Consider the following 25,091-nt stretch of genomic DNA (forward strand, 5'->3'; position numbering starts at 1 on the left):
TCCTGCCCACGATGGCTTTGAACCATATTGCTCAGATCCCAGCCTCCTGAATAGACAAGATTACAGGCCTGAGCCACCAGTGCCCAGCAATCAGAAAATATATTTCAATGCTAGTTCAATACATAATTTCTTCTTCCCTTCCCTCAAATGACATATAACATTTATAGTAATGTTGATAGAGTTTTAAGGCTCTGGCTAGAAGATTACTTCCCCTTCCAGAACAGCTGATTACAGTTCCACAACTTCTTAATTAGGCTTTCATGCAGAGCACCTATAGACCTGCTCTAATCACTCCATGACTCAATACCAAACTAATGTAGACAGTGTTGAGACAGGCAGATAACAGTGTGTGTGTGTGTGTGTGTGTGTGTGTGTGTTTGTGTGTGGACTAGGTGGCTAAAGATGATTGAACAGTGTTAAAATTGACTATTTGCAACCATGCAAACAGAACAAGAAAAACTGTTGGGGATACTATTTCTTAGAGAGGAAGAGGTCAAGGAGTATGATGGAGGTGAAATTGTAATATCCCATTAATATCTATGGAGATATAAAAATAATATCCACCCCCTATATAACTGATACAAACCAATAAAAAAAATATGGTCTATGTGTGCCATAGCCATTTGTAAGACCAGTCTGCTGATCTGCTCATGCCTGAGGAATGCCACAAGATTCCTCCTTCCCAAAGCCTTTACCGCATGATCATCAAAAAGTACTAATAAACCAGAAGTGGCTCTTACCTGTAATCCTAACTACTCAGAAGGCTGATATCTGAGAATCAGGGTTTGAATCCAGCCCAGGCAGACAAACCTAGGAGACTTGCCTCCAATTAACTAGCAAAAAGCCAGAATTAGAGGTGGGGCTAAAGTAATAAAACACCAGACTTGAGTGAAAGTAATCTAAGTGAAAGCATGAGGCCCTGAGCTTAAGCCTCAGTATCAGCACGTGCAGCGCGCGCACGCGCCTGTGCGCACACACACACACACACACACACACACACGTTCTGATAAATGTCCCACAGGCCAGAGAAATGGGTTTCCTATCCTGATCACAAGGACATTTGCTCAAGAAAATAAAATTCTCCTTAATATATGTATAGTACTTCCTTTGTCTACCATTAAGTAAAGACCCCTAATTAAGGCCCAATGTTTATGTACTACATATTATTAACATCATTATAACAATGCCTTGCAGCATTGGATATTCAGAGTTTAATTATTACATAACCATTTGCCACTCAAAACTATCCAACACAAAGAAAGGGCCTAGGTCCTTAAACAAGCCTTAAATTATCCCAGATACCATTCCTCGGGGTCTTGGAGCTCTTTTGCAAAGGCCTTCTCTCACTCAGTGGAGTATATTCCCACCTTATTTCCTTAACTTTACTTTCATTCCAAGAAACCTGGGCTTCTCTTGTTATTCCTGTACATTCCATTCAATTCTTAAGATGTCATCAACCTGGAGTAACACCTCAGACCACAGTCAGGTAACAATCTATGCCCCAGGAACAGCTGAAATTATTCAAATTAGCCAATTCTGAACCTGCTTTACCCCGCCTCACCAGTTCCTTTCCACAGAATAATAAAGGCCAAAGTCCAGAGGTCCATCTTCTTCTCCCTCTGCCATGGGATCAACATTGGGACTTCCATATTAACTGTCCCCTGCATTACTCCTCACCATTGTGTGTACTCCCTCTGTTGGGATCTGTGAGTATCATAAGTGGCCTTTTCATTCTCCTTTTCTGTCCTTCTTGTTCTCTTTTTTTTAAGTGGTGGTGAGCAATGAACTCAGTGGCCTCATCTACCATGTATACCATTTTGAGTCATGCTCTTTGGCTTTTCACTTGTTTTTCAAATATAGTTTCCCACTAACTTTCTCCATGCCAGGTAAACCGTAATCATCAAAGTAGCTGGAATTACAGATATGTACCACCACACTCAGCTCATTTTTGAAGTAGAGTCTCTCAAATTTTTTTGCCTAGGCTGGCCTCTAAATCTGATCTTTCTATTTTTCACCCCCTTTTGTATCTGGGATTACAGGCCTGGATCACCATGTCTGACATAAACTGTCTTTCAATGACAATCCTCTCTTGATGTTGGTCTTTCTAACACATATATGCAATTATTACCTATTACACACTAGTATATATTAATATATTATTACATATTATGTATGTGCCCATATACATAATTGAATTTTATCCATTACTTTTTATACATGTGTTGAATTAGAATACTGCATCCTATAAACAAACCTAAATATTGTATGTCAATTAAAAAAATGAAACAGCCAGGCGCTGGTGGCTCATGCCTATAATCCTGGCTACCAAGGAGGCTGAGATCTGAGGATAACAATTTGAAGTCAGCCTGGGCAAGAAATTCTGTGAGATTCTTATCACCAATAAACTTATTCAGAAAAAAGCTGGAAGTGGTGCTGTGGCTCAAGTAGTAGAGCACTAGCCCTGAGCACAAAGAGGCTCAGGGACAGTACCCAGACCCTGAGTTCAAACCCCTGGGAGTGGAAAAAAATTCAAAAGCCCAGCTGGGCACTGGTGGCTCACGCCTGTAATCCTAGCTACTCAGGAGGCTGAGATCTGAGGATCACAGTTCAAAGCCAGCCCAGGCAAGAAAGTCCGTGAGACTCTTATCTGCAATAAACCACTAGAAAGTGGTAGAGCGCTCACCTTGAGCTGAAGAGCTTAGGAACAGCGCCCAGGCCCAGAGTTCAAGCCCCATGACTGACAAAAAAAAAAAAACAAAAGCCCAACAAAATGAGTACTAGGGAATGGTACTTGTGAGGGGGGGTAGGCAAGAGGAGAGGGGTAGAATGGAGGGGGATATGAATAGAATGCAGGCAAGAATGCATTGTATATGTCACAGAACTGAGAAACATAAGGGAAGGCGAAGGTGAAAGGAGAGGTGAAGATTTTGAAGGAATGATATAGATAAAAATGCATTATAAGCCGGGCGCTGGTGGCTCACGCCTGTAATCCTAGCTACTCAGGAGGCTGAGATCTGAGGATTGCGGTTCAAAGCCAGCCCGGGCAGGACCGTGAGACTCCTATCTCCAATAAACCACCAGAAAACCAGAAGTGGCGCTGTAGCTCAAGTGGTAGAGCGCTCGCCTTGAGCTGAAGAGCTGAGGGACAGCGCCCAGGCCCAGAGTTCAAGCCCCACGACCGACAAAAAAAAATGCATTATATACATAAATTGCTTTGTTAAATGTCAAAAACTTCAATACACAACGTAAAAATTAAGAAACGTGAGGGAAAAGGTGGGATAGGAGGGGCGGGTGAGAATGTGGAAAGGGGTGACATTTGATCAAGAGGCACTGTATTTATAAACTGCTCTGTGGAATGGCAACTCCTTTGAACAACTACCTAAAGAAAATAAAAATATAAAAATATATTAAAAACTAATAAGCATGTGATGGGATAACATTTTTTAAAAACCCCAGCAATGCAATAACTCCTTCAAGATAGCCCCTCTGCTACATAGTTACAGATAGGCCATAAGTCTCGAGAGCAGGTAATGCATCACATTGAACTCCCCGCCAGCTGTGGGCAAGTTGAAAAAGGCGCCTGGCCAGGAGGGGCGGGGCCAGAGAACAGCCACTGGCGTTCACAGGCCTCCGTACGTAGGGGGCGGGACCGCTCGCCCTGATTGACGGAAGTCTCTTTTCTTTTGTTGGCAGTTCGCTTGTCCACGTCCGGAAGTCCCGCCTTCGGAAAAGGAAAGAACGGCACGCCGGCGTGCTGACTGTGACCGGGACGACTGAGGTGACCTAGGGTGAGGCGGTCGGCGGTAGGCAGTAGTTGGCGAGCTGTAGCGGGTCAGGCCGTCGGGAGCCGCCTGAGGCAGGAATTAGGTGCGGACGAGAGTGCTTGCTTACGGCCAGTGGGGGTCTGGGACCGGAGCTGGAACAGGTTTGACGCAGCGGCCAAGAAGGAGCGCACGTCGCCCGTGGCTGCCTTTTCCTCTCTTCTCAATTCCCGCGTTTGCGCCAGTCCATCCCGCGACCCCCAGCTCCCCGCCGAGGCCCCGGGCTGGGTGTTGGGTCTGGGGTCAGTGTGCTTCCCTGTCCCGCAGCCACCGCCGCCCGCAGGACCGCACCCTCCTCCTCCCGACGCTGCTCACACACCTCCGCGCAAATGCTAAATCTTTACTTAGAAACGTAGCCGAGGGTGGCATAGATTTTTGCCGTGTTTTCAAAGGGGCAGTGCTTTAAAGCTGTGTCTCAAAGGAAGTGAGCTTTCTAGATTTCCAGGGGAAGAAGAGGAAGGTCAGAGGTCGGTCAGGTTAAGAAAAATAAGGAACTAGTCTTCGTGTAAGCATCAGCATTAACCTGCCTCTTTGCTTTATGGCAGCGGGAACTTGAAAATTGAGATTCAACCCTGATTGTAACCATGGGTTCCTCAGTATCTACTCCTGCTGTTACTGTTCACATCCCAGACACTCCAGAGCAGCCAGCATCACCACCTTCAGGATGCCCAATGCAGCAAAAGCAAGGTAATTCACTCTTTGTCTACGTAGAACATAATTCTTACAAGGATCAAGAGGTAGAGGCAGTGTAGGGAGGCTTATAAGCCTGGAAAGGAAGTGCACTGGGGCTGGTCCTAATTTTCCACTTACTAGACTTGTAGGATTGTAGGCAAGTTACCTTTTCAGAGTTTCTGCCCATCATTTATAGGATGAGGCTGTAATATTTCATAGGGTTTTCATGTTGAGATAGTGCATGAAAGCATAGTGATTGGTTCATATGGTGGTTCTTTTTTTTTAAACAAATTTAAGTAGTTGTACAAAGGGGTTTCAACTCAATAATCTAGCTTATGAATACAATGCATCTTGATTCACCCCTCCATGTTCAATAGGGGTGAAAAGTACCATTTTCCAACATCCAAGGGACATTAGCTCATGTTGCCATAAATTTGTGGTTGTCATGACTGAGAAGAAAGGGTACTTTTGGCATGTAGTGGGTGGAGACCAGAGGTGTTGTTATGCATCCTACAATGCACAGGACAGCACCCCTTTTTCCCCAACGTAGAATCACCTGATTCCAATATGCTAATAATGCCAAGGTTGCAAAAGCTTAGGCCAACTCTAGCTGTCTCTGAATAAATGTAATTCCTGTTTCTATTGCAGTAGTTAGCTATGTGAAATTAAGCTATCACAAATGTGCTTGAATGTATGTCGAATTCTTCCAACACAAAATTGGAATGAAAAATTTCTCTTTTACTTTTCTTGTGTGTGTTAGTATTGGCGCTTGAACTCAGGGCCAGAGCTTTCTCCTTTACTTTTTTTTCCCTCAAGGTTGGAGCTCTACCACTTGAGACACTGCTCCACTTCCATTTTTCTGCTGGTTAATTGGAAATAAGAGTCTCATAGACCTTTCTGCCTGGGCTAGCTTTCAACTTCTATCCTCAGATCTCAGCCTCTTGAGCAGCTAGGATTAGAGGCATGCACTGGCTGCTGGCTTCAGTCCTTTACTTTTTAATTGGTGTATGTCTGCTAATACTTACATTGTAACTAGCCTACTCTTACAGGCCATTGTCTGTCTGTTCTGTGTCACACACAACTGGGGGTTTTTTATTCATTTGTTTCTACATTGAGAGAGAAGAATTCGTGAAAAAACACATCCTTGGCCTGATACATTCTCATTTTCATAATCCTATGTGGTAGGGGTTTTCCCCTATTATAATATTAAATCCAAGTCACATAGCTGTTAGTAAGTGGCAAAGCTGATGAAAATTGTGTGACCTTCAACAAGGTAGAGTGCTAGCTTTGAGCATAAAAGCTCAGGGGTAGTGTCCAAGATCTGAGTTCAAGTCTCAAGACTAGCACACATACATACAAAAGAAACATCCCTGTTTTATAAAGCATAAGCAGAATGGCACTTGAAATTTTTCTCCATTAACCTTTGTGAAGTTTTCTCTGCTCATCTGTACCCTCTCTCTGGTACCTGGGGAAGTATATCAGTAAAAGATACCTTGACTGAAGCTGTATCCTGATTGGGGCAGGGCATGTCTGCAGTTAACTGTGAGGAGTTAGAGAGACCTGGGAAAATGTGGTCCATCCTCCACTTGGATTTCTCTTTCAGCACTCACATATTGGTTGTAGCAAGTGCCTTCTAGTAGCCCCCTAATGACACTAGGACATGGGCAGCACATACTCTTACATCTGCTGAGAAGGTACTAATTTTTTTTGCTGGGTGCATGACGAATAATTAGAGAACGAGTACATGTTTCTTTTTGAGAAAGTACACTTGTACAGCTGCCTTCTAATTGTGATGATTTTAGAATGTTAGCTTAGTCTTTGGCAACTTGAAACAGGAGAAATCCAATTTTTCCTGTTGTGAGTAGAACTTTAGTTGTTATACACGTGAAAATGGAACTAGGGAACGTGAGGAGATGAGGGAAAATTATGAAAGGGGTGATATTTATCAAGGTGTATTGTGTTCATAAACAGCTTTGCAGAATTGAATCCCCTCTACAACTACTTGAAGATAGTAAGAAAAAATAAAGAGGAGAAAAAAGAAATTTAGCTCTTTAGGGCTCATTTGAAAAAGTCCCAATTCATGTTGTACCATAATGATGACACTATTTTAAATGATTATTTCAGGTTGCCCACTGAAAGCAGCAACATCTGATCCAGGCTGTGAGAGCAAAGTGCACTCTGTGCCTGCCCACCAAGAACGTGCCTATGAGTACGTGGAGTGTCCGGTTACTGGAGCTGGAGCTAAGAATAAGGAGAACCTGGATCCTTCCAATCTGGTAATATATACTTATCCCCTCTTCCTGGGGTGTTTTATGCAGAATTCTTCCAGAGACTTCTAAGACAACCTGTAGGCTACTAGGATTGATTCTTCTTTCCTTTGAAAATAAAGAAGTTTGCTATTTCATCCACACTGGGAGTCTAGACTGTGTGACCAAGAACAGTTTTTCAAGAGTTCCTGGAAAAGAACAATCAAAACAAAGAACCAGATTAGTTTTGTAGGAATAAGCTCTATCAAGAATACTTACTGTGCGATAGAGTTATTAGATGGCAGCAGGAAATTCTTCAAGAAATATAGCTAGAGGTTGTAAGACATTTTAGCATTAGAGAGCCTGGCAGGTGTGGTACAAGTGGGGTGCTTCTTTAGACAATTAGGAACCAACCTGCACGATAATCGCTAGAGTTGTGCAGTGCCATGTGGCTGCCAGCAGTTTAATGCCATCAAGAAATGACTACAAGGTGGCAGTTTTATGAAAGACAACAGAAGGAATTGTGGTTTCATTTTAATCAGCAGACAGACTTGGTTCTATACTTTAAAGATCCACGGGATTCTTATTATCAGTTAGATATTTTAGTGAACTGGGCAATATTTGAAGGTACTGAAAATATTTCTCTTGGAAGAGAAAAGTTGTGGGGGATACCTAGGAGAGGAGCTATGCTCCACTGGCTAAATCTGGCCTAGGGCCTGTTTTTGGAAATAGAATGTGTTGGCACACAACCATACCCATTCCTTTACTTATTGTTTGCCACTGCTTTCACACTACAGGATTTGAATCATATGAGACCAGTGGGCTTACAAATCCAGACTCCCAAGACAAATTGCAGACTGCTGGGATGCATTCTTCCATCCTTTGAAAATAAGAAAATACTGCATATCTGATTTCTGATAGGAACCGTTTGCCAGTGTCTGCTGGGCCAGATACTTGAAGGCCTTGTGAAAGACAGCTTGGTGCAGTACCCAGGGAGAAGTGGGTTGTGTCTACATTAACATCTTCTGTAAGGCAGTAGAGAATGAAACTTAGTGGAATGTGCCTCTATGTGGAATGGGCGCATAGATGAAGCGGTAGATGGCCTGTCTACTGGAAGCATTTAGTTAGTAAATATTTAGAGTACCCACAGCATGCTGGACTTTCTAGATTAAACATTACAAAGATGCATAAGGCACACCTTGTGCTCTCTAGTCATTCACATTCAAAAAGATGGGAGATGAGAAGCAACTGTAATTTGGTATGGTTAGTTATAGGGGATAGTTCAATATTATTTGAAAAAGACTAATACCCAGACTTCAAGAATAGGGAAGGAATTAGGGTCAAACCTCAGTGATGACCTTGCCATTGTTATAAGGAAACTGCTGTATGGAAGAAGTTGCCTGAGAAGAGGGTTTCTTACCTGTGGGGCTAGTGACATTTGGGGCTTGATGATTCTTTATTGTGGGGGCTGTCCTTACATTGGAGAATGTGCACTAGCACCCCTGGTTTCTACCTACTAGATGCCAAGAGGAACTTGTTTTTTCAGCTGTGCCAGCCAAAACATCTCTAGACTTTGCCAAGAGGACTAGGAGACCACTGGTCTAGATTAGCTCAGTGGCCTAATGCATGCATGGAGAACATGTGGCCCAAGGGCCGTATAAGGCCTGCAAAGTTATTTGTACAAGATGGGGCAGATATGTCCACTTCATCTCAACTGCCTGTGGCCATCTACCTATATTGATAATTTTGTGTGGCACATTAGTGATGTTATAAATATCCAAATGGCCCTTGGCAGCAAAAAGTTCTCTGCCATTGCCTTGTGGTTCAGAACAGATTTAGACAGACTTCTTTTTTCTAGTCGTGGGGCCTAGGCACTGTCCCTGAGCTCTTTGCTCAAGTCTAGCACTCTATTACTTTGAGCCACAACACCACTTTTAGTTTTCTGGTGCTTTGTTGGAGATAGGTGTCTCACAGACCTTTTTCCCTGAGCTGGCTTTGAACCATGATCCTCAAATCTCAGCCTCCTGAGTAACTAGGATTACAAGTGTGAGCCACCATCACCTGGCTTAGACTCACATTCCAAGGACTGTTGTGTGTAATGAGAATATTAATAACAGCTAACTTTTCTTTCATTTCTGTAGTATTTGAGCTAAGCATCATATGTTATCTCTTGTAATTATAACAATTTTGTGTTGTCAGTATTTTTAGTGTTCTCATTTTAAGAGCTACAGATACTGGGAATGAATGTGCAGTTTCTCCCACATGATTCAGCTAGGAAGTGGCAGGGCTAAAACTGAGTACCATCACATCAGAACTGGGTCCTTAAATGCACTATGGTGACAATGTAGGTAATCAATGCAGTGCTTACCTCACACAGCTCTCCGGCTGTCATTTTTAACTAGGACAGTGTTGTGGTGGAAACTTTTCATCATTCATGTGTATCTGTAGGAATGTCCTTTATATTTCTACTGGAAAAACAAGTTCTGGGCCCATTGTTCTCAACATGGGGTGATTCTTCCAGCTTGCTGTCTGGAAACATTTTTGTTTTTCAAAACTGGGGAGGAGAAATACTACTGGATAGACACCAGGGATGATGCAAAATATCTTATGATAATCAGATTGACCTTTGTAACCAAAAATTAGCCTGGAAGTTACTGGAGCCAAAGATGAGATACCTAAGCCTAGGCTAAGGTGTGAGCAGAATGCTATTGCTGACTCCTGTCTAGAAGAGGTTCTCCCTCACCTGCTGATTGGGTTCTGTTGAAATACAAATACTCATGTGCTGTGTTCAGCTCAAAGGGGTGAGACATAAACAGGATCACAAAAATAGAGAATGTTTCAAAAGAAAATAACAATATAGGGCAGTCTGAGACTTTTTCTCAAAAGAAGGAATAGTCATTTTAGAGAAGCCTGTCATTAAAAAATACCCACAGATCAGATTAGTTTTTGCTGCTCTTTTCTTTGATGACATTGCTTCTAAATTTGTTCAAGGGAGAAAGACTAAAAATTTAACCACAGTGTCTATTCACCATTCATGAGAACTTCATCAATGAGAAATAACAACTTCAGTATTCCGACTCTTCAAAAACTGCCAGAAAATCTGCAAGGTTTGAAATTTTTATGTCACTGGTTTAATGGGCACTTATGCTGTACATGTGATACATTGCTTTCTAGTAAGTACTTAATGATATTGCTTGGTTTTACTTATGTTAGTAGCATTTTAAAAAAAAAAACAAATCCACTGACTTAATTTAGATGCCACCACCTAATCAAACACCAGCCCCAGATCAGCCGTTTACACTGTCTACCGTCAGAGAGGAGTCATCCATTCCAAGAGCGGATTCAGAGAAAAAGTGGGTTTATCCTTCTGAACAGATGTTCTGGAATGCAATGTTACGCAAAGGGTAAGCGAGTGAGCATACTATTTAGAACAAAAACTTGTTTGTCAAATTTATCTAAGAACTCAAAGAGGTTTTTATCTTCAAAACATACAGTAATTTGTAATGAGTTAATGAGCTTAAAAGAAACAACTGAATTATCATTGTAAATCCAAGGCAGTGCTCAAGGTCAGAGTTCTCCAGAGAAACAACCAGAAGTATAGGTAAGTATGTGTAGAGCAGGGAGGATAGAAAGAGATTGATTGGTTAGTTGATTGAGATTGATAGGTTGATTGCAAAAGGGATTCAGTTTAGCACTTCAGTTTATGAGTCCCATGGTTCCCTTTAATCTTTAATTCTAGTGCATGTGTAGTAGCTTTAGATTTATAGCACAACTGTAGATCATAAGTAAATCTTTTATTTTTTATTTTTTTTGAGTCCAGTTGTGGGGCCTGAACTCTGGGCCTGGGCACTGTCCCTCAGCTCTTCAGCTCAAGGCTAGCGCTCTACCACTTGAGCCACAGCGCCACTTCCGGCTTTTTTCTTTTTGCTTATGTGGTGTTGAGGAATCGAACCCAGGGCCTCAGGCATGCAAGGCAAGCGCTCTACCACTGAGCTACCTTCCCAGCCCCCATAAGTAAATCTTAACAACATTAAGTTCATAGTAAAGGGGCATTCATAAGTTTTTCATAAAGAGCAATAATAATCATCTTTTGAATATGTGGATTAACTTTTTGGCATTATCAGTGATAAACAAATTTTACCAAATGTTCTTTCTTAGGTGGAGGTGGAAGGATGAGGATATTAGTCAGAAGGATATGTACAATATCATTAAGATTCATAATCAGAATAACGAGCAGGCTTGGAAGGAAATTTTGAAGTGGGAAGCTCTTCATGCTCAGTAAGTATATCGGATACCTTAACATTTTTTTCTTCCAGCATCTTCTTAAATTTCATATCGGCTTTCTAGAGTGATATTTTATTCAAGTATTTTCTTACTCTTATATATAGCAGTCACATTCTTTTGTTGAAAGATTCCTTCTCTAGTCATGTAGAAGACAGCAATGGTTTTAATCAGGCTTGTGCGCTTGGTGAGTCCAGAATGCAGACAGACAGAACAGACATGGTTTGTCTCTCTGCTCATTAATGTTCAGTGCTTCGGCTGAAAGGTGGTGATCAGAGATGGCTTCATTAGCGGTGGGTAGAGTTCTCTGCAGGTGTGGTCATTTACTTAGCTGACAAGCTGGGCTGGCCAGGACTCCTATTCATGGCCTTTAAATGTGGCTCTTTCAGCTTTGTCACATCATGGTGACTAGGTCCTGGAGTCTCAGAAAGCCCCAGGCAGAAGTTGTCTCACTTTTTCTGACTTAGAGTCATAGCCTCTTGAGTACGCTCCTATTGACAGGATTGGAGACCCTATCTCAATGGGAGAAGGGTGGCTATCTACTGAAAGCAGTGCATGTGGAATGGTAGGTACTAAAATGCCATCTGTCTTAGGAAAGTTGGGGGAAAAATGATTTTGTTTTTCACTCAACAGTATTAACCGACTAGGACTAATGTAAAGGAGATACTTTAACATGGACTTCTTGTCTAGTGCAGTTGCATTTATTCCTAGAGATGGGATCTTTGTCTATAGATAAGAGTGTTTTTCAACATCGCATGGAATGTTTGTCCCAATTCTGTGCTGAGCCCACCCTCAAAGAGACTGACTTAGCCAGTCTTGTCCAGGGTGGGGCTCTGACTTGACTTTTTTTGACTTTTTATGGAGTGCTGCTGCCACCGCTTCTGTGAGGACTACAGCTCCAAAAGAATAGGGCAGGCTTGTCTGCACAAACTACCATGCCATACTATAATCTCGTTCATATTTTAAATTTGTCAGAGTGGGATTAATCCGTTTCTTGGCTATAAAACCATTGATTTAATCTTTTAGAAAAAGTTTTCTCTTTGCTTTTAAAATTTACACTCCACACTTTATCAGTAACAGTTTTGGATGTCACTGGCTGGGTCTAAGGCCTTGGGATGGGTGCAAGTGAGAGGGTACTGACACTGCAACCACAGTCCTTGTCATTAACCCCTGGCCTGGATCGGTCACCCTCCTGGCTTGATATTGAGGGAGCCACAAGAGTCCACAGTGACCTAGGTTGCAAGTAATTAAAACCATCTGCCCATCTACTTGTTGTGGGAATACAAGGTACAGACAAGACACTAAAGAGAATTTCCTTAGTCAGTTTCTAACAAAATTAGATAAGGCTTCAAAAATTCAATATTAAGGTCTCTAGGAGGAAGTTTGCCTGCATAAGTTTATTTCTTTGTGACTCTTAAGAAGAGATATTAAAATACAAGTTTTTTTGTCTTTATTGTTTTTGTTTTCTTTTTGTTTGTTCATTTATCTGTCTTTGGGAGGCTGAAGGGGGCGCAGAAATGGATGGACAAAGGGTGAGCAAATGCAGCAGTGGTATTCACTAGACACTATGTGGAAAATGAACTGTACAGCTTACGCATGGGTATAGCAGGGAAAAGCTGGGAAAGAGCAAGGGAAGGGGTAACATTGTCCAAAAATGTTCTCTTTACCTAATTTATGTAACTGTAACCACTCTGTACATGACCTTTACAACAATAATAAAAATAGTTTTTTTAAAAAATAGAGATATTAAGAAGTCAGTATCTCCTATGGTCTTCAAGTAGAGCTCCATTATTCTCTCCATTTTCCCCTCACACTTCATTAGAGAGCCAAGCCTGTATTATCTAAGAGAGAGTTAAGAAGATAACCTTGAATCAGCACTGACCTTCACCCCCCTCCCCCCCGCCACTGTTCAGTTGAGGAAACAGTTTTGTATTTGTCATGTTGTCATGTTTCAGTAGAGGACCCGCCATCCCCTCAGGAGTTTCTCAGTCAGGGTCTGTGGGCAGAGGAAGTAGATTGTCTAGCTAGGACCATCAGCTATGTGCAATCATTTACTTAAGAAATAGAGATGTATCCATCATTTTCTCTCTCCATAAAGGCTGCTAATTGGTTTGAAATGAATCAAGAGTATAGTTATCTTGTAATAAGTAAAGAGGGTTGATTCCAGGACCCCCAAAGATACTAAAATTTACAGGTATTTTCAAATCCTTTGTATAAAATGGCTTAGGATTTGCATATAACTTATACACATCTCACGCATTTTAATAATACCTAAGGTAATGTCAAATGCTATGTATATAGTTGTTATATTATTTAAGAAAACAGTGACAAGAAATAGTTTATACATGCTTAGTACAGACTCAGGCTTTTTCTCTTGTTTTTATTGTGTCTGTGGTTGATTGAATCTTCAGGTGTGGAGCTCATGAATACAGAGGGCCAACTATATAGGATATTTTTATGTTTGTCTGAAAAATTCCCCACTTCTTTATGTAAAAGAGAAGCAAGATACATGGTACAATCAGCTCATCTTATTCACAGACTTATTACGAGTGGTTTGGACCAAGCACAGTCAAAAAATATTTTTAAGAATATTGAAACAAGTTTCAAAAGCAATATATTGCACTATATGCATTACATAGCACGGTTGATTCAGAGAAGTCTCAGTTGGCCCTCTGTTATCAAATGGGTTCAAATCATTATGTGGTCAACTGAGTGTGTGTCTGCTCTTAATTTTGTGAAGATCTGCTTTCCCAAAAGCAAATGGTACCAAAAAAAGCAAGGTAAAAGTTATGGTACTCTACCCAGGATGAAAAGGGTAAGTATTGTGCTTAATTTATGTGATAAAGTGAAACTTTTAGGTTTATTGAAAGGCAGCATGTCTTTAGTAGAAATTGGGTAGCTTTATAGGAAAAATGTGTCAATCCTCTAGTATTCTAGAGCATGAAATAAGATTTAACTTTTGGTGAACAGCAGTATTAATGTGTACAATAGTAATTTTTGTGATAGTAAATGTAGCCTGCTCCATGTGATTTTACGTTTTGGATGCTCAGATTTTATGTATGATATAAGTAAATTTGAGCAATTTTTGGGGGGGGTCCAGTTGTGGGGCCTGAACTCTGGGCCTGGGTGCTGTCCCTCAGCTCTTCAGCTCAAGGCTAGCACTCTACCACTTGAGCCACAGCACCACTACTGGCTTTTTTCTTTTTGCTTATGGGGTGCTGAGGAATTGAACCCAGGGCCTCATGCATGCAATGCAAGCGCTCTACCACTGAGCTACCTTCCCAGCCCCAATTTGAGCAATTTTTGAGTGCTGAACTCTATGCATTCTGAGCATTCTTGTGTTTTTCTCAGTAGCGGTCTCCTTGGAACCAAATATCCATAAATGCAAATGTCTACTGTATTTACCTCTTGTTTGTTTTGTCTGAAGATGTGTCTATGCACCGGCTCCAACTGGAAAGGCCCTGGGTTCCAACTTCTGCCAAGGAACCAGAAAGAAGGCTTCCTGCACAGGAAGTGAGATATACCCAGTTCATAAGGGAAGAGAAATGTTTTAACAAAATAGATCGTTACCTTGAATTACCATTTTTATAAATGTGATAATCTGTGAAAAACATACAGAAAAACATGTATATTACTCAAAAACTAGAACATTGTCAAAGGGGAGAACATATTTTTATAGATTTATTTTTATTTTATTTTTTAGTGAGTGTCCTTGTGGACCATCGTTGGTCCGATTTGGAGGTAAAGCAAGAGAATATTCTCCAAGAGCAAGAATTCGTTCCTGGATGGGGTACGTGTCAGTGTGGAAATGGTATTTTACATTCTTCAGGTTATAGACAACTTTACAAAAAGAGTTTTAGTAGGGATTGATTTTTGTGTAAAAGATTAAAGTAGGGAGAAAGAGAAGAACACATATCTTGCTCCTTAAGCAGTTACAGACCCAAATTGATAGCCATTACCTGCTGCCTTTATTCTTCCTGAGCTGGCAGAATACACATTTGTGATATCTAGCAATTCCTAACCATTAGACAGTAATTCTGAGTGGCCAACATGGGTGTTACTTTTTACCCTGTTTCTGTGACTACCTGGACAATAGGCTTTGGGGCTTTCTTTTTCAGATAATCTCTTTTTCTTACTCTCTCTACATGGGCAACTTTCTTTTACCACCAAAACCCAAGTTGTTGTTTAGTTCTAGATTTCTTCCTTTCCTTGAGTTTTCGATCATTAGTGGGCAATCATTAGTGTGTAGCAGCTAGCTTCTTACTTAATTCTCCAAGGGTTAAATTGAGCTCTTGTCTGGATTCTTGGATCCATTCTTGTGATCCTACTATGGTCTTTGATTCAGTTCACTGAGGGCTCCTTTCTCCTCCAATGTAATCTGGATTCTTAGCATACACTTGAGTTTCTGCAGCTTCTTAGCCTGGATCATGTGTTAGTCCCATGGTCCTGTCACAGCTTTCCAGTACCATATTCCTTTCCCACTGTAGCCTGTGATTTCTCTGAGTCTCACCTCCCCACTGAGATGTTTGGTGCCAAGAGCTGCTTCTCACCTTTCTCATTGCTTAAAGAGGGACTGAGTACATAGCCAGTGTTTTAACACTTGAGTACATGCTGGTACTTTTGTTCCAGGTATGAGTTACCTTTCGACAGGCATGATTGGATCATCAACCGTTGTGGAACCGAAGTTAGATATGTGATTGATTACTACGATGGAGGCGAGGTCAACAAGGACTACCAGTTTACAGTCCTAGATGTGCGTCCTGCTTTCGATTCGCTCTCTGCAGTATGGGATAGAATGAAGGTTGCTTGGTGGCGCTGGACTTCATAACTACCAGTTGGTTTGTGATGAAAAAAACATTATAAGATATTTTTTTCAGAGAGATAAGTTATTTTCCCAAACTGAATTGCACTCATGATGTCACAGGATTTTAAGTGGTAATCATACCTGATCTCCCACTTACTGAAGGATGCCATGTTGCATTAACTTTTGAGTCACCTTGGCCTTGCAGTTTATAAGCAAATCATTTTAAGTTTTCTTCCCATTTCAAATGGGAAGCAGTCCCTGCATTTTTTATTTTAATTGTGGTATTTCCTGTGTATTTTAGTGAACAGCCTCTGACAAAGAGCTTTTATAAAACTGATGACCACTGACTGCTTGTAGCTTACTATTTTCTCAGAAATACTTGGGATGTGAGGCCTGAAAGTCACTGTGCTGTAACCTGGTTAACTAGATTAATTCAAAGTCTCCATGATAAATAAGAAGTATCTATGCTTTTTAAGAAGGTGACAGTATTTCTAAAGTCCCTATAATCTAGTAGTGACTCTGCACACTATACAGAAATGCACCCAGCAAGACTAGCTTTCCAAATTCTCATTTAGATGAAATTTTTAGACAGGACCTCGTTAAAGAAGTTTCAATTCACTATGAGGTGATTACATATGCTTCAGAGCATTAAGTTTTCAAATAGTTTTTCTTTGATTTTGGTGATTCTAAAATATAATTGCTCCCCCAGAAGAGCTCTCATTGTCCTTGACATTTGGCACATTATCCCAACTTTTGAGTCCCACCCCCACCCTCAGTCTTCCTCCCATTTGTCCTAATCCAAACTTTGAAAGCTTAGCTTTCACAATGACAGTGATGCTCCCTTCTCTAGCACATGATTATATTTAGCTGTTAAATTTACAACAGTATTTTTCTCATCAGTTCACTGTTCATTTTTTTCTTATGTTAAGAAAGCTCTAAGTTTGCTGTTGAAATGCCTTATATCAAGAATCCATAAACTGCTTGGTCTTAGCATGTTACAAATTCCTGTTGTTTCTTGAAAGTGTAGATGATAAATCTTTTCATTTTCCTGATACTGTAGTGTTAAATGAGTGGAAGGAGTTGGCAGTCTGAGTGATTAATTTAGTATGGATTTGTTGTTTCAGTTTTGTGTGATGTTTAAGAAAATCCAACAATCTTAAACTCTACATGTTAAAATATTTGTATATTTTTAAATAAAGCTGCTAGTTAAGAAGTTTTGAAAATTTTTTCGGAGTAACAGAGTTACTGTTTTTTCAAATGTACAGTCTTTACAGAGGTAATGTTAGTTTCCAAACTTAAACCAGCCCTTTTCTCAGTGTGTTAGTCATGTATTTTTAAACTGTATAGGAAAGTAACTAGAAATACTGTAAAATGATGTCTGAGAGCTTTGAAAATAGAGCCAGCAGGTGGTAAATACTGAGTAACCCAGTGACTAAAAAGTGAGCCTGTGACAAGGCCAGAAATAAGTGCTGAGACATTGTCCACAGCCCAACTATTGTTTGTTTGGCTCTACTTTCCCAAGAACAATCTAGAAGGTTAACATTAGGCTCTATTCCTCATTTGGGTCAAATGTAAAGACTACCAGGTATTTGGATGCATGGCCATGTTACTTAAAATCACTAATGGTGAAATTTTTTAAATAGATAAATACAAGATGACATTTGGTTAGTAGTATTTTAGCATGACATAACCATTGGGCTGAAGTAAAGATTATGATTAAGCTCTTAGCCTTTCCAATCTAAGCTACCAGTGTAATTGCAGAAACTAAATAAGAATTGTTAGGAAGGGTTTTAAAGGAGAATCAAAAAAGATGATTACAAAGCTGGGAAGCACTGGGAAAATACTTCCCAAATCCAGAATACTTTTTGGGTCACTGCTTTGTAGCTGTTTCTTAAATGTATTTTTTCAAAAAAAGAGAGGACTGAAATCATATCTACTGTGCCATGGATATGGTTCACGTTAACGGGATGAGGTAGTGTTATTTACACTACCCAGAAAAGCATATGGCCTTGCATCCACGTTGAGAAACTAGAGAATGCTGGATGATGTTTATACACATTTACTTAAAATCTAACATGTAATCATTTTATAATTTCCTGTTCTAGCCGGATGTTTTTAAATGTATGATTCAAAATTGTTCAGAGTTGTACATTACAGCATTATTTGAGATTTTCTTACCTTTCCCCTGCAGGTCTCTCCCTGTTGTGCTTTTTGCCAGTAAGATGCTTAGACTTCTGTGTAGATCAGAGTCCCCTGGAAACCTTGTTAAAACACAGATGGCTGGGCACCAACCCAGAGTGTTCCTTTTCCTGTAGGGCCAGGGCAGCTGAGAATTGGCCTTTCTAATGAGCTCCCAGATGTTCATGCTGCGGGTTTAGGGATGGTTTGAGCCTCCTTTCTGGCATCCTTTAAGGCCTTTGAGCTTCCACTCACCCCCACTGTTACAGTTGTGTTTACAGTTGCTACATATTCACATAGTCATGGGTCAGAGTATCAGAGCAAATTTAATGAAAATTGGATGTTACTTTCCCAGTTTTACTTATTTCCTATTTCTTCTTTAAAGCCACTTTACTGCCTGCAGTTCTGAACATTGCATTTTACCATGTTTTTTCCCTTTTGTTGTTTTGGGCTTTTTTCCCCTTTTATTATTTGTTTTTGGTGTATGCCAGTATTGGGGCTTTGGGCTCTCCCTTGGCTTTTTCCACTCAAGGCTGGCACTCTATTACTTGAGCCACACCTTCACTTCCCACTTTTTTGCTGGTGAGTTAGAGATAAGGGTCTTTTGAAGTGTTCTTCCTGGGCTGGCTTTGAACCATGATCTTCAGATCTTAGCCTCCTGAGTAGCTAGAGTTGCAAGTGTGATCCACCAACAAAATTTGTTCCTTGGAAAGTTCATTTCCTATGACTTGTAAGTGATGACAGTAGAACAGAATGACAGTGGGGTAAAGGCAGTGGTCCTCCGGTTTGGCTCACACAGGAATCCCTGTTGTCTTATCTACCTGCTCCTATGTGTGTGTATTGTGCTGTCAAGAAGAAAACACTTTGAGGGTGGTCACTCCCTTGAGTAGGCAAGATAGTCTGTGTCAGTGTAATACTTGACCTTTGCTCACTGTCTTAGTTTGCCTCAGTGACCATAACCAAATGCCACAGATGGGAGTAGCTAATATAACAAGAATATGTTCTTCTACATTTTTGGAGATCAGAACTCTGAAAAGCCTAAAGGTGTCAGCAGAGCCATGCTCCTCCTGTGTCTCTGTTCCATAACTTTCTTTTAGCTTCCAGCAGTTTTTGGTTTTGTGGCAGAGTAATGCTAATGTGCACTCCAATTTCCTCTTTTTATTAGGACCCCAGTTAGACTGGAGTAAGGTCTTTCCCAAGTTGCTCAGCTTGATTATATTCAAAGATCTTATCTCCAAATAAAGTCATGTGGGTTTCAACATTTTTGTGGGAGGGGGCAACACAATTCAACCCATAATACTTGCACAGAATGACAAGAGCTTACCACCCATTGGCCATACTCAAATGAGTCTCTAGTTGATTGTTAGTGAGAAATTGGAACAGTCAGCGAGGGGCATTGGGTTGGTTATAACTGAGAGTCCTGGAACAGTCTACCCAGTTTCCCTGGAACTGGTGTATCATTCTTACCTGTCCTTCAACTACTGATACCTCATTCTTGTTCTAATCTAGGTCTGTAAGTCTCCTATTCTCTAGGCTTTCAAGGTCATTTTATGTTAAGTCCTAGGATTCTTTACCTGCATCTTGGAGGATTCTTTACCTGCATCTTGGAAAACAGGAATATCTCCCAAACATTCCTACCTCCTAAAACAATCACCATGGAGGTTATGAATTTTGAGAAGATACACATACTTGGAACATAGCAGCAAGAGAATCACATAGTTGATATCAGAATAAGAAAAAAATTTGAGGAGAGACAGAAACAAATGGAAGAAGCATATAGAAGGAGATAGGTGAGTACGTTTTGCCTATCAGACACTGGCACGCTCGGATAACAGCAGTGCACTTTTTCACTTTTTTTTTGTTTTTGAAATTATATTCAGATGAGAAAGAGCCTTGCGGAGGATCCATTGCCTTATGAAATGGTTTCAGACTAAGGCCCTTGCCTTGCATGCATGAGGCCCTGGGTTTGATTCTCAGCACCACATAAGCAGAAAAGGCTGGAAGTGGCACAGTGGCTCAAGTGGTAGAGCCCTCGCCTTGAGTTTTCAGGAAATAGGAGATAAAAACTCCAGGTATATGTTGATTTGACAGATTATGAGTTGAGAACTATTAATCATTTGATCTAATGAAGTCATAGTTGGAGCTGTTTGAAGTAGAAGAAAATTGGAAGACAATGCTAGACTCCTAAGTGCGCTTAGTTAATAAACATGTTAATTTATATGATTATTAATTGTAATTCAACTCATTCTCCCCCATAAATTTGCTATCTAAATTAAAAAAAATTAAGACCTTTGACATTTAATTGTAGCTTCCCTTTTTTTTATTTCAGTAGAAAATAGACAGGGCACTCACTTCCTTAAGATACTACAGTGATGTTGCCAATCAGAGGTAGGAACTCTCCCCACTCTTCTCCTCAGAGACTATCTTGCTGAGCATTATTTTTTTTTGATGGTGGTACTGAGATTTGAGTTTAGGGCCACATGCTTGTCAGGAAGGCATTCTACGACTTGAGCCACACCTCTGGGCCATTTTGTGTTTTATTTTTTTTGGGGGGTCCGGTCGTGGGGCCTGAACTCTGGGCCTGGGCGCTGTCCCTCAGCTCTTCAGCTCAAGGCTAGCACTCTACCACTTGAGCCACAGCGCCACTTCCGGCTTTTTTCTTTTTTGCTTATGTGGTGCTGAGGAATCGAACCCAAAGCCTCAGGCATGCAAGGCAAGTGCTCTACCACTGAGCCACCTTCCCAGCCCCTTGTGTTTTATTTTTGAATGGTGTCTAGAATTCTTTCCCAGGCTGGCCTTGACCTTGATCCTCCTATTTATGCTTCCTGCATAGTTGGGATGACAGGTGCATGCTACTGGCTACTGCACCCATCTGTTTTTGTTTTTGTTTTGGTCGGTCGTGGGGCTTGAACTCTGGGCTTGGGTGCTATCCCTGTGCTCTTCAGCTCAAGGCGAGCACTCTACCGCTTCAGCCACAGTGCCACTTCGGGTTTTCTAGTGGTTTATCAGAGATAAGAGTCTCACCAACTTTCCTGCCCGGGCTGGCTTTGAACCATGATCCTCAGCTCTCAGCCTCCTGAGTATCAGCTAAGATTACAGGCGTGAGCCACCGGCGCCCGGCTCCATCTGTTTTGTATTGGTTGAAATGAGGTCTTGAGGTGAACTTTGTGCCCAGGCTGGTCCCAAACTGAAATCTTTATGCCTCACAAGTGGCTTGCATTGCAGTCTTGAGTCATTGTGTTCTGGCTTGAGCCTTATTCTTTTAAGACTCCAATAATCAATCACAATTTCAGGCCTAAATATTATCCAAACAGCAAGTGGCACAGTTTGGTATCTTGTGACTAAATCCTGGTTCCACCACTTTCTAGCTATTTGACCTTGGACAATTCATTTGAAGTCCCTCTGAGTTAATCATGCCCTGTGGAAAATTAGGAGGTTAGATAAGTTACTGTATGAAAAACAAACTAGGGTAGAAGTCATTCATAAATGTTAGCAAATAGTACTTGCATTCCATGAGCGGAGATTTCCCATTTTTGTTTCTAAAATGGTCTCACAAGGTATATCAGTTACACTGCCAATATTGACTATTTGCTACATGGCTGGTTCTAGTCTAGGTATTTTCTTGTGTTATTCTCAGAACAATCCCAGGAGTTTGGTGTATTATTGCCTGACTACTCTAAAAAAAAGAAAGGTGCAAAAGCTTAAGTAAATTGCCCAAGATCACCAGCAGCAATTAGAAGGCAGAGCAATAGTCAAGCCCTGTTCTCCCCAGTTCTGAGGCCTACACCTTGAAATACTGATTTTTATTCAGTGCCTGAGTGTTCATTGAAAACTAACCAGAGAGCACAGAAATATACATTCCTTACCTGTTTTACTGTTAATATTTCAGTCATAAGAATGAAAAGGCAAGGTGTCATGAACCACTCACTTTTTCATTCTCATATGACACAGGACTAGGGGGCTGTGTGTCTCTGTGCTTGCTACTAGCTTTTCCTCAGACTCTTACCTTCCATTTTTTAATTAAGAAAATAGATCCATATCTCTGTGTTTTCTAGAAGTTTGATGGCCTTACATGTTTTTCTCCACTGAATAATAGTAAGCTACTGTTTCAATCACATCTGGCTCTCTACTACTTCAGCCATGCCTCTAGTTCACAGTAAGGTACTTGATCATATTTAAATACCTTTATTTAGCCAAATGACAGATGTCAGTTCTTTGTCCTGTCCACAGGAAACAAAGAAAATGATAGTCCCCACCCTTAGAGGCAGAGCAGGAACAACCTCTAGATAAAACCATAAGGCAGCAAAAATAGCACAACTATGTTATTCATGTGGGTGATGGGATGATTTGAGCTAATTTTGCAAGGAAAATAGTGTCTGACTGAGTAGGAAAAGCAGAGGAGAGTATTTGTGGACCTTAGGCTGAAAATGTGAAATTGTGTTCTATACATACACAGTGGTCCTGTGGAAGGGAAGAATAGCCAGGATACTAAGTTATCTAAAAGCAGAAAAGAGCTAGAGTGAGGCATTGGGGATGGACCAAGAGAAGATATAGATATGCACACCAGAAGGACAGCAAGATTAGCATCCATGTTGCAAAACAGGAAGAAGTACTCTGGCCAGAGAGGAGAGTGGTGGCTGGTGGGAACATGGCTCAATGTAGCAATAGAAACATACAGATGCTTGTTCAGGGCTGTCGTGGCACCAGAATATCAAGCAGATCATTAGGAGCTGGTTAAGATATTAAGGGTGGAGATTAGGTTTGCCAGATGTAGTAACCAGGTGCTCAGTTCAATTTCAGTTGTCTAGCAAAGAATGTCTGTTGAATATAAATATGTCTCATACAGTTCAGAGAATAAATCATATATATACATATATATGCACACATATTTTTTTGGTGTCGGTCCTGGGCTTTGAACTCAGGGTATGGGCACTGTCCCTGAGGTTTTGTGCACAAAGCTAGTGCTCTACCACTGGAGGCATAGCTCTACTTCTGGCCTTTTTGGTAGTTAATTGGAAATAAGAGTCTCACAGATTTTCTTGCCTGGGCTAGCTTTGAACCGTGATCCTCAGATCTTGGCCTCTTTAGTAGCCAGGATTACAGGTGTGAGCTACCCAGCACCTGGCTTATGAATCATAGTTTTGAGTATAAGTATGTCCCAGATTTTATATGGGTCACAGTGATGTTAACACTCTATCATGTGTCTAACATTCAAATTGAACTGGCTGCACTGTATCATGTTTGGTGACTTTTCTACCTGAGAGCTGCTAAGGTCATGTCCTGTGTTTTTAGTCTACCTGTCCATGCCCTGGCAGTAATAGTGGGGCCTTTGCTTGGGCTGTATGGGAATTTTCTTACTAGGGACATTTCCAAGCAAACCGAGATGTGTTGATCACTTTAGCCTAAAGAGATAATGGTTGGATTGAATTTAGAGAATCTTTTGACCCTTCTGCATCTTAGTGGATTGAGGGCTACATCAGATTGGGGGCAAGGCTGCATGTCTAGGCATGTCTAGGCTGCCATTTGTATCTAGATTGTGCCAAAAAAATTCCAACCTTTATCAGAATTTTCTTTTGCTTTGTACTTTTTCTCTTGGAGGAATTTTGTTGACTTAGTTGTGTTTGAAAATTCTCTGGCCAAGAGGGCCTGTTTTAATCTCTGTGGGACTCTTCTTCAATCATATCCTTTTCTCTGGGTTCAGTAGAATCTACCTCCTGTGGTTTGCTTATCAGACCAACAGACTCCGTGGGCTTGGACTTTGTTCTGACATCTCTATATGGAATCGCAGTGCTGTTTCTCTGCCCAGCAGATGTGTATTAAAATGTGCATAAGAAAATAAGCAAGCTGAGCAGCAAGCTGGACTTATTTAGAAGTTTTTTTTTTCATTTTACACATACCCCATTGCTATAAGGTTTTTTTCCTCTATAAAAATCCACAACAAACATGTTAATAAGTACTTAGACAGATCAAGACAAATGTATATTTGGGTATTTCTGCCATCACCATTCTGGCTCCTTTACTAAAGACTCAAAAACAATAATTGAGTATTCACAGACATTGAGATATCTGTGCACATTGTAGCTTGCTTTGTGCTTCTGGGATCCCCCTACTACCCCCCCCCCCCCCCGTTTCTTATGCTGGTACTGGGGCTTGAACTCAAGGCCTAGGTACTGTCGCTTAGCTTTTTCACTTAAGACTGCCACTTGAGCCACAATGCTATTCCAGATTTTTGGTGGTTAATTGGAGATAACAGACTCTTGACTTCCTGCCTAGGTTGGCTTTGACCTACCCAATGATGCTCAGATCTCAGACTCTTGAGTAGCTAGGATCATAGGCATGAGTCACTGGTGCCTGGCTAGGATCTCTTTGTTCTCTAGGGATAAGTTGAGCAGCATGGTGAAGGATTTTTGTCCAACTTGAAAGACACTTATTTTTTTTTCTTGTCAAATACTATATCACGTTATAGGGTATTATCAATGACTTCAGTTACTACTTAAGTCTTTGGGTCTCGTGTGTGCTTTAAAAACAGCATATAACCCTCTGTACATCACCTTTGCAATAACAATAAATTTAAAAGAGTAAGTGATAAAAAATGTATTAACTAAAAGAAGTATCTTGTGAAAAAACAGTATGTTTAATATGATTAAAGACATTGAAGAAACAAGCTTTCATTTATCAAGCTAAAAATAAAGTCATGGGCTTAAAGAGACAAAGAGAAAGGGGAATGGATATTGAGATCTATATTTCTAAACTGTTTACTGGTTATTTTAGATCTGACTATTAACAGATGGAGATACCTTTCATTAACTTCTTTGACAGATACTAATGTCATTAGATCTGAAAGAACTATGACAGCATAAATATGATGAGAAGGGGGCCTCATGTGTTAGGTATGCCAGTTTTCGAGGAAGGGCAAGAACTAGTCAGCCCAGGGTCCAATTCAAAGCAAGAAAGCACAGGAGCAGGATGAGAGTGGGTGGCACCTACAATCCACTATCAAATGGTATTTGCTGTAATTTTTGGTTGGATCTGGGAAGCCAGGAAACAAACAAGATCAGCCAGAATGTCCTTGCAGTCTGAGCTAGTAGC

The 25,091-nt window shown here is 40.8% G+C and overlaps 1 protein-coding gene across 3 annotated transcripts in view; it reads left to right on the forward strand.

Annotated features, from left to right (window-relative positions):
- The first annotated feature begins 3,746 nt into the window (after positions 1-3,746).
- The window catches only part of LOC105997664 (cytochrome c-type heme lyase), a 32,729-nt gene continuing 11,384 nt past the window's right edge, over positions 3,747-25,091 (forward strand). The window contains exons 1-7 of one of the 3 annotated variants that reach the window (XM_013032155.1): positions 3,747-3,788; positions 4,367-4,508; positions 6,618-6,769; positions 9,995-10,143; positions 10,898-11,017; positions 14,724-14,810; positions 15,650-17,041. In XM_013032155.1, the coding sequence (XP_012887609.1) occupies positions 4,406-4,508; positions 6,618-6,769; positions 9,995-10,143; positions 10,898-11,017; positions 14,724-14,810; positions 15,650-15,848 (810 nt within the window). In that variant the 5' untranslated portion in view covers positions 3,747-3,788; positions 4,367-4,405 and the 3' untranslated portion in view covers positions 15,849-17,041. The other 2 variants (XR_001175655.1, XM_013032154.1) reach the window with 2 other exon arrangements.

Source organism: Dipodomys ordii, unplaced genomic scaffold (genome assembly GCF_000151885.1).
Source record: "Dipodomys ordii isolate 6190 unplaced genomic scaffold, Dord_2.0 Scaffold150, whole genome shotgun sequence".
Classification (NCBI taxonomy): Eukaryota; Metazoa; Chordata; class Mammalia; order Rodentia; family Heteromyidae; genus Dipodomys; species Dipodomys ordii.